The 9,890-nt window shown below is 19.6% G+C and overlaps 2 protein-coding genes across 2 annotated transcripts, besides 4 other annotated features; both read left to right on the top strand.

The window, feature by feature from the left end:
* Positions 1-1,389: 1,389 nt before the first annotated feature.
* Positions 1,390-2,871, top strand: PGAL8A_00189200 (fam-g protein; the record flags this gene model as incomplete). Its single annotated transcript, XM_028670576.1, has 2 exons — positions 1,390-1,464; positions 1,594-2,871. 2 exons carry the CDS (start codon positions 1,390-1,392, stop codon positions 2,869-2,871), a joined length of 1,353 nt encoding a protein of 450 aa, XP_028527315.1.
* A 670-nt stretch (positions 2,872-3,541) lies between these two features.
* Positions 3,542-3,924: a repeat region.
* Positions 3,925-4,544: 620 nt separating this feature from the next.
* Positions 4,545-5,083: a repeat region.
* Positions 5,084-5,995: 912 nt separating this feature from the next.
* Positions 5,996-6,688: a repeat region.
* A 1,810-nt stretch (positions 6,689-8,498) lies between these two features.
* Positions 8,499-9,146, top strand: PGAL8A_00189400 (fam-g protein; the record flags this gene model as incomplete). The annotated part of the gene is made up of 2 exons (XM_028670578.1): positions 8,499-8,573; positions 8,703-9,146. The coding sequence occupies 2 exons, from the start codon at positions 8,499-8,501 to the stop codon at positions 9,144-9,146; spliced, it is 519 nt and encodes a 172-aa protein (XP_028527316.1).
* A 571-nt stretch (positions 9,147-9,717) lies between these two features.
* Positions 9,718-9,890: part of a repeat region that runs on past the window's edge.

The raw sequence follows: 9,890 nt of genomic DNA on the forward strand, positions 1-9,890 counted from the left end.
GAAAACAAACACATCGTAATTATAATCAAGGCTTATCAAATAAATATATAAAGGCAAAAAAAAAAAAAAATAAATAAATAATTTTCTTTTATATTTAATTAGAAGATAATAATAATATATATGCAAAACGTTATTTTATAATTCTGTTTAATCTTTATTTAATGATATTTTTTATATCACAATAAAAATGCATTCTTTTGAATTTTATAAGAAAAAACCTATAATATTTAACTAAAGATATATTTTTATATTCAGTAAATAACATTAATATTAATTTTGAAACTTATAAATGTTACTAGAAAAAAAGTAAATTTAAAAAAATGTATTTTTTGTGTAAGGTAAATTTGTCAAAAAATAAAACTTTCTTTAAAAAATATTTTTTACATTAAATATGTGATTAAAAAAATAGCATTTTTTTTTTTTTAAATTGTGATTAATTTATGTGACTTCAAAATGTGCTTTTTATAAGATTTGTTATTATAATTCCTTTAAAGTAAATAACTATTTTCACTTTTTCTTTTGAATTTAAGTACTTAATAAAATTTTTATATTTTTTTTCAAATAGTTGAAAAAGTAATTTTTTTTAAAAAATAGTTATAACAAAAAATAAATATATACATATATTGTATAAATATTTATCAATAATAAAAATAAAAAAAAAGAATTAAGATAAAATAGAGTATATTAGAAAAATCAAAAAAGTTATATATAAAAGAAAAATATACACAAACAAAAATTAGTTTTATATTAAGTGAAAAATTGTGACAAATGTAGTATACTGCATGAAAAATACATGCGTTTAAAATTTTTAATTTATAGAGTTTTTTTTTCTTTTTTTGTGTTAGATATATCTCTATAATGTACAAAGATTCATATATATAAATCATAATATACTGTGTATAAAATAATTTAAAGTTCGACATAATTAACAGAGATTGGTAGTTTAGAAAAAAAAAAATAAAAAAATCCTTTAACATTAAATATATATCATTTTTAAATTTTATGTGCATTAAATTAAAAATATTTAATTTTTTTACATAATTTAAAGATAAATAAAATATTAATAAAATATTTTTAAAATAACTTTATCCGATTTATTATATTTTTTATTTATTTGTAAATTAACATTTTTATTTTATTTTTTAAAGTATTAAGAATATTATTCCTACCTAAAGTAAACATAATATCTTATATAATAATAAAAAATTAGAAATTACAATTCATATATGAAAATAATTCTCTATTTTAAAAATTTAAGAAATTAATATAAGTTATAATAACATCAAAATTAATGTTACAAATCCATAATTTAGTATTATTCAAAATTGAAACAATTTTACACCTGAATTAACGACTACACCTTCAATATTATTCTATAAATATATTAATATGATAACGTTAACTTTATATTTAAAAATTACTGCATTCCTTCTTTTAATTTGGATGTATCAATGTTTTTATAACGTAAGTTAAAATTTTTACAAAAAATATACATATAGATATATTTTATTTCTAAATATTCTTGACATTCCATTTGATTTACTATTCTAATAAAAGAAACATTCTTTTAAAAAATTTTTATTTAATCCATAGTGTGATTCCTATAAATCTTTGATTGATAAAAATATATTGCAAACAAAAAATAAGTTAAAATATGAAAGAGTATTAACAGAGGGAGACATAGTAGGTAATAAGCAAACAAACGATAAAGGATGTCTAGAAGAGTGTCCATTAGATAATGAAAAAAACAATTGGGAAAATCCGGTTCAAAACGAGAATCCGTGCGATCGATGGAAGAGAAAAACTAATCCGTTATTCAGGAAAATATTTAATAAAAAAACAAGTGAAATGGACCCTGAATGGAGAGACCAAAAATGGAATAATGAATGGAATAAAATTTCAGCTAACAAGGTTAATGAACTATCTTCAATATTTTATAGAAGTGATATATCAGAAGAAGAAAAAAAAAAATTAATTCGTAATGTTAAGGATGAACTCGACATGGAATTTTGGACATTTTTAGATGAATGTAAGAAAGAGATGAGAGACAATAAAACAGAATCCGAATCTAAGAAAGAGATGATAGACAATAAAACAGAATCCGAATCTATGAAAGAGACAATAGATAATAAAACAGAATCCGAATCTATGAAAGAGACAATAGATAATAAAACAGAATCCGAATCTATGAAAGAGACAATAGATAATAAAACAGAATCCGAATCTATGAAAGAGACAATAGATAATAAAATAGAATCCGAATCTAAGAAAGAGATGATAGACAATAAAACAGAATCCGAATCTATGAAAGAGACAATAGATAATAAAACAGAATCCGAATCTATGAAAGAGACAATAGATAATAAAACAGAATCCGAATCTATGAAAGAGACAATAGATAATAAAACAGAATCCGAATCTATGAAAGAGACAATAGATAATAAAACAGAATCCGAATCTATGAAAGAGACAATAGATAATAAAACAGAATCCGAATCTATGAAAGAGACAATAGATAATAAAACAGAATCCGAATCTATGAAAGAGACAATAGATAATAAAACAGAATCCGAATCTATGAAAGAGACAATAGATAATAAAACAGAATCCGAATCTATGAAAGAGTTGATAGACAGTAAAACAGAATCTGAATCTAAAAAAGAGATGAGAGAAAATAGAACAGAATCCGAATCTACGAAAGAGATGAGAGACAATAAAAAAGAATCCGAATCTACGAAAGAGAAGGGAACAAATGAAATAAAAAATTATAAAAAAAAAATTTCGAAATTGATTATTGTTTTGATATTCTTAAGGAGAATAGAATATAATGGTTTAACAGAGAATATAGGAGGGGTCATGCACAAGATCTAGTTAAGAAAAGGAAAAATTAATATTTTGTTAAAATTTTTTTTATAGAAATATATTTTATTTTTTAAAAAAAAAAAAAATTAATAGACAAAAATTTTTTAGAAAGAAAAAATTTCATGAGAATATTTTTTAATTTTTAAGAATAAAATTTTCGTTAAGTGATATTAATATAATTAAAATTTTTTTTTATTATTTAAGTATTTTTATTATTTTTAAAAGCAGTGAACTTAAATTACTGAAAATTACTTATAAAAAACAATAAATATTTTGTACATAAAAATTAATTATTAATTAGAATATATGTTTTATTAAAAATACATAATTTTTATCAAACTAAATCCACAATGTACCGCATTAATGCGGTTTATTTGTTTATATCATTAAAATTAGATTTAAAATCCATTTCATTATTAGAGAAAACTCCATATTCTCTTTAATAAATTGTTTTTCATTACTATAGAAAATTCATTGAAGGATAATTTAATAAATTAAAAATGTAAATTATGGAAAGTAAATAAATCAGTTAGTAAATGTAGAGGTGGTTAATAAAAGGCTTCAATAACCTTTTTGGAAAATAAAAGGACTAGTTAAATGAAGAATACGAAGTTGTTCATGTACACAAAAAAAAAAAAAAAAAAATGATCAATTTTTTTTGTATGTAATTTTTTTTTAAAAAAAATAAATCAATTGGAAAAAGATTTGTTACCAATAAATTAAAAAAAAATAAAAAAAAAAAAAGAAGATTTTGTTTTTTTGGAATGAAATATGATTTGAATGAATTTTGTAAGATAAAATTTTATACCAGTAACAATAAAATTTTCATGTAATTAATATTTATATATTTTTTTGTATTGTCAATAATTGTCTATGTTTGTTAATTCAATAGCAATATACATTAACTGATGAATGTAACTCTTAACAAATAAACAAGTAATATACATTTAATTATTAGTCGATATTCAATAAGGATTTAAATTTTTAATAAAAATAAGGATTTTTATTAAAGTAAATAAATGCCTATTGAAAGTAAAGAATGTTGAACGAAGTAGAGCACATAGTTAAGATGTACTCGTACAAAGCATATTAAAATACATATAAATACAACAAAATCGTAGTGACACCTCTACATGCTCTTTATTAATTGGTTTGTTCAGTATTATAGTAAAGTCACAGAACACCCAATAAATAAAGCAATGGTCTAGGGTTATAACGCCGAGGTTTACCTTGTACCTAAATAGAAACTTGGTATATGTTGTTAGCTTCTATGATTTTATTTTTCCAGAGTCTTGGATTATTTCTTAATACCTTATCCAACTCTTCTTTTTTTCTTGATCATTTAAGTTATATACTTTAATAAAATTCTGAATAATTTCTATATTCGAATTCTCTAATTCATCCTCCTTTACTTCGGGTTTAACTTCCATGATATATATATATTTATCCTTTTTTTTCTGATGGCACATCCTAATTCGTCCATTACTGGTTAATAAAAGGCCTCATTAACCTTTTTAGTAATAAAACAGACTAGCATTATGAAGAATACGTAGTTGGTTGTGCACACGCCGAAAAAAAAAAAAAAAAAAAATTATTGAATTTTTTTTGATATTTTTTCTTTTTTAAATAAATGGAGATACGTAAAATAATATATTTATTTTTTAAAATTATTTAATTAGAGAGAGAGAAGAAAAATTGGTAAAATTAAAATCGAAAGTAAGATTTAGCACCAATAAAAATAAGATCTTAAAAAGATAATAATATTTTCATAAAAGAGTTTAATTTCCATAATATTTATATTTTTAATTTGTTAGAGAAAATTTTATACATATGACAATAAAATTTTCACGTAATTAATATTCATATAATTAATTTGAACTTTTACTAATTGTTTATTTTTGTTAATTCAACAGCAATATATTTAAATTTATGAACATAACTCATAACAAAGAAATAAATAATTTACAATTAAATAAAAAATAATATTAAATATGGATTTAAATTTTTAATAAAAATATGGATTTTTATTAAAGTAAATAAATGCCTATTGAAATTAAAGAATGCTGAACGAAGTAGAACACATAATTAAGAATTATTCGTTCAAAGCATATAAAAATACATATAAATATACAAAAATCGTAGAGGCACCTCTACATGCTCTTTATTAATTTGTTTGTTCAGTACTCTAGCAAAGTCACGAACATCCAGTTAATGAATCAATACTCTAGCGAAGTCACCGAACACCCAGTTAATAAATCAATACCATAGATCCTTTAATATAATAATCATATGTTTCACAAGTTGTAACTATTGAATATAATTTTTTTTATATTTTATTCTATTTCCGGTGAATGTCACTAAGTATTCTTGACGTATAGTGAACATATTTAATTTTACCTATATTGTTCATATCGGTTAATATATTGACCTTTTTTGTATAATATTTAGACGAATAAATAGAATAAAAACATTTTATTTTGTGCATGCTAATTCACAAGGACAATTTGCTATCATAAATGCTTGCTCCAAAATAGTTATTCAAAAATTACCTAAACAAAAAATATATGTATATACATACTTGCACATAAAGTGAGCGCACTTAAGAAAAAATAAATAAAAATATATTTTTTGTGGATATTTACAATTGAAAAAAAATATATATTATAATTATATTTTATTTATTACTAAAAAAAAATGTAATATTAAAAAAAAAATTAGTTTTTCCTTTTTTTTTTTAGAGGATAATGTGCAGATTACAATAAAATATATACTTTTATTTTAAGCTGAAATGTAATATTAAGGAAATTACATTTTAGAGTGTTGCTTGTATTAAAAAAAAAATTAACTAATAAGTCATGTGTAATGTTTATTAATATAAATAAAAATTTTATATTAAAATTAATTAGAGTTTAAACTACATTTTCCTTATTAATTTATTTGTTTGACACGAGAAAAGTAATTTAACAACTATTAATAAATCAGAGTTATAAAGAATTTCTTTTCCTTATGAATATTATCCTATTTATAATAATTATAATAATTTTAATACTTCATGAACTATTATTTGGATAATTTAATTTCTATATCTGCAATACACACACTATTCAAATTATTTTAATAGCATGTAAAATCTGTGTGGTTAATAAAAGGCTTCATTAATCTTTTTGGCTATAAAAGGACTAGCTATGTGGAGAATACGTAGTTAGTTGTGCTAAATAAAAAAAAAAAAAAAAAAAAAATTATTGGAATTTTTTTTTTGAGAAATGTTTCTTTTGAAAAAGATAAAGATAAAAAAATAAAATAAAAAAAAAAAAGATTTAATTTTTTTTTTTTTGAAGGAGAGAGATTTTTTTTACGAAAGATAATAATGTTTTTGTAAAGAGTTTAATTTGCATAATATTTACATTTTTAATTTATGAAAGAAAATTTTATAAATATGACAATAAAATTTTCACGTAATTAATATTGATATAATTTATTTGCACTTTTACTAATTGTTTATGTTTGTTAATTCAACAGCAATATATTTAAATTGCTGAACATAACTCATAACAAAGAAATAAATAATTTACATTTAAATAATAGTCAATATTAAATAAGGATTTAACTTTTTAATAAAAATAGGGATTTTTATTAAAGTAAATAAATGCCTATTAACGTAAAGAATGTTGAACGAAGTAGAACATATAGTTAAGAGTTACTCGTTCAAAGAATATTAAAAGTACATATAAATACAACAAAATCGTAGAGACACCTCTACATGCTCTTTATTAATTGGTTTATTCAGTACTATAAGAAACTCACCGAACACCCAGTTAATAAATCACTATGTTAAATGTAAGACACTTTTATATTTTACATATTTTTACTAGTAACAACAACTTCTACATATAATATTAAAAAAATATAAATCATAAAAAATATACTTTTATTAAATTTATGATTATTTCTTAGAGAAAATTTAGTATTAAAATATTAAAAATGACAGTATTTATATACACCACTTTTTATTAATAACATGTCAAAGATTGTAACAAATAAAATTTAAAAAATAAAAATTCTTAATAAAATTCTCCATTAATATTTACAAAGATGTCTTATAAAATTTAACCTTTTAAGAAAAACGTTATATTAGGAAGGGTCTATTGTTGAATTTATTTATAATATATAAATGAGTTACACAAATTTTTTGGTAAGTAAAATGAAAAATAAAAATTCATGCTCTGAATATATAAAACTAAAAATAAAAAGGAAAATAAACACATCGTAATAACAATCAAAATTATCAAATAAATTTATAAAGGCAAAAAAAAAATAATTTTTTTTATATTTAATTAGAAGATTATAATAATATATATACAAAAAGCTATTTTATAACTATATTTTATCTTTATTTATTGATATTTTTTATGTAACAATAAAAATACATTCTTTTGAATTTTATAAGAAAAAATCTATTATATATAACTAAAGATATATTTTTATATTCAGTAAAAAACTTTATATTATAATTGAAACTGATAAGTATTACTCGTAAAAAATTAAATTTATAAAAATGTATTTTTAGAAAAAATTATGTAAATTTATCAAAAAATAAAACTTATTTTAAAAAATATTTTTTACTGTAAATATATGATTAAAAAAATAGTATTTTTTTTTTTTTCTTTTTTTAAATTGTAATTAATTTATTTCACTTTAAATGTTCTTTTTATAAGATTTGTTATTATAATTTCTTTAATGTAAATACCTATTTTCACTCTTTCTTTTGAATTTAAGTACTTAATAAATTTTTTTCATTTTTTTAAAATATTTTAAAAAGTAATTTTTTTTAAAAAATAGTTATAACAAAAAATAAATATATGCATATATTGTGTAAACATTTATCAATAATAAAAATAAAAAAAAAAGAATTAAGATAAAAAAAAATTTATTAGAAAAATCAAAAAAGTTATATTTAAAAGAAAAATATACAAAAACAAAAATTAGTTTTATATTAAGTGAAAAATTGTGACAAATGTAGTATACTGCATGAAAAATACATGCGTGTAAAAATTTTTAATTTATAGAGTTTTTTTTTTTTTTTTTTATGGAAATATATCTCTATAAAATACGAAGATTTATATTTATAAATCATAATGTACCGTATATAAAATAATTTAAAGTTCGATATAATTCAAAAAGATCGGTAATTTAGAAATAAAAAATTAAAAAAATTCTTTAACATTAAATATATATCATTTATAATTTTTATGTGCATTAAATTAAAAATATTTAATTTTCTTACATAATTTAGAAATAAGTAAAATTTTAATTACATATTTTTAAAATAAATTTATCCGATTTATTATATTTTTCATTTATTTGTAAATTAACATTCTTATCTTATTTTTTAATGAATTAAGATTATTATTCCTATCTAAAGTAACCATTACATCATGTGTAATAATACAAAATTAAAAATTACATTTCATATATGAAAATAATTTTCTATTTTAAAAATTTAAGAAATTAATATAAGTTATAATAATATCTAAGTTAATATTACAAATCCATAATTTAGTATTATTGAAAATTGAAACAATTTTACACTTGAATTAACAACTTTCACTTCAGTATTATTTTATAAATATATTAATATGAAATCGTTAACTTTATATTTAAAAATTACTACATTCCTTCTTTTAATTTGGATGTATCAGTGTTTTTATAACGTAAGTTAAAATTTTTACAAAAAATATACATATAGATATATTTTATTTCTAATTATTCTTGACATTCAATTTGATTTACTATTCTAACAAAAGAAATATTCTTTTAAAAAATTTTTATTTAATCCATAGTGTTATTCTTATATAACTTTGACTGGTAAAAATATATTGGAAACAAAAAATGAGTTAAAATATGAAAGAGTATTAACAGAGGGAGACATAGTAGGTAATAAGCAAACAAACGATAAAGGATGTCTAGAAGAGTGTCCATTAGATAATGAAAAAAACATATGGGAAAATCCGGTTAAATACAGGGATCCGTACAATTTTTGGTATAAGATCATTATTCCACAATTGTGGAAGCGATTTGATAAAGAAACTAGTGGAATGAGCCCTAATTCGAAAAACCGAAAATGGAATATTGAATGGCATAAAATTTCAACTACGAAAGTTAATGATCTACATTTAATGTCTCGTCGACGTGATATTCCAGATGAAGAAAAAAACAAAATAATTGATAGGGTTATGAAAGAACTTGAATTACAATTTAAGGAATTTTTATTCGAATGTAAGTAAGAAATGGAAAACAATAAAATAAAAAAGTAAGAAATTAAAAATTTGGAAATTGCTTATTAATTGGTTTGTTAACCTTCAGTAGAATAAATATTAATGGTTCAACAGAGAATATAGGATGATTCATGCACAAGATCTAGTTAAATAAAAGAAAAATTAATATTTTGTCTAAATTATTTTTATAGAGAAATATTTTATTTTTTAAAAAAAAAAAAAAATTAAAAGAGAAAAATTTTTTAGAAAGAAAAAATTACATGAGAATATTTTTTAATTTTTAAGAATAAAATTTTAGTTAAGTGATATTAATATAATTAAATTTTTTTTTATTATTTAAGTATTTTTATTATTTTTAAAAGCAGTGAACTTATGTTACTGTATATTATTTATAAAAAGCAATAAATATTTTGTACTTAAAAATTAATAATTAATGAGAATATATGTTTTTAATTAAAATGCATAATTTTTATTAAAGTAAATTCACAATGAACCGCATTATTGCAGTTTATTTGTTTATATCATTAAAATTAGATTTAAAATCCATTTAATTACTAGAGAAAACTCCATATTCTCTCTATGATTTATTAACTGGGTGTTCGGTGACTTTACTAGAGAACTGAACAAACCAATTAATAAAGAGCATGTAGAGGTGTGTCTACGATTTTGTTGTATTTATATATATTATATATGCTTTGAACGAATAATTCTTAATTATGTGCTCTACTTCGTTCAGCATTCTTTACTTTCAAT

Source organism: Plasmodium gallinaceum, assembly GCF_900005855.1.
Source record: "Plasmodium gallinaceum strain 8A genome assembly, contig: PGAL8A_v1_71, whole genome shotgun sequence".
Lineage (NCBI taxonomy): Eukaryota > Apicomplexa > Aconoidasida > Haemosporida > Plasmodiidae > Plasmodium > Plasmodium gallinaceum.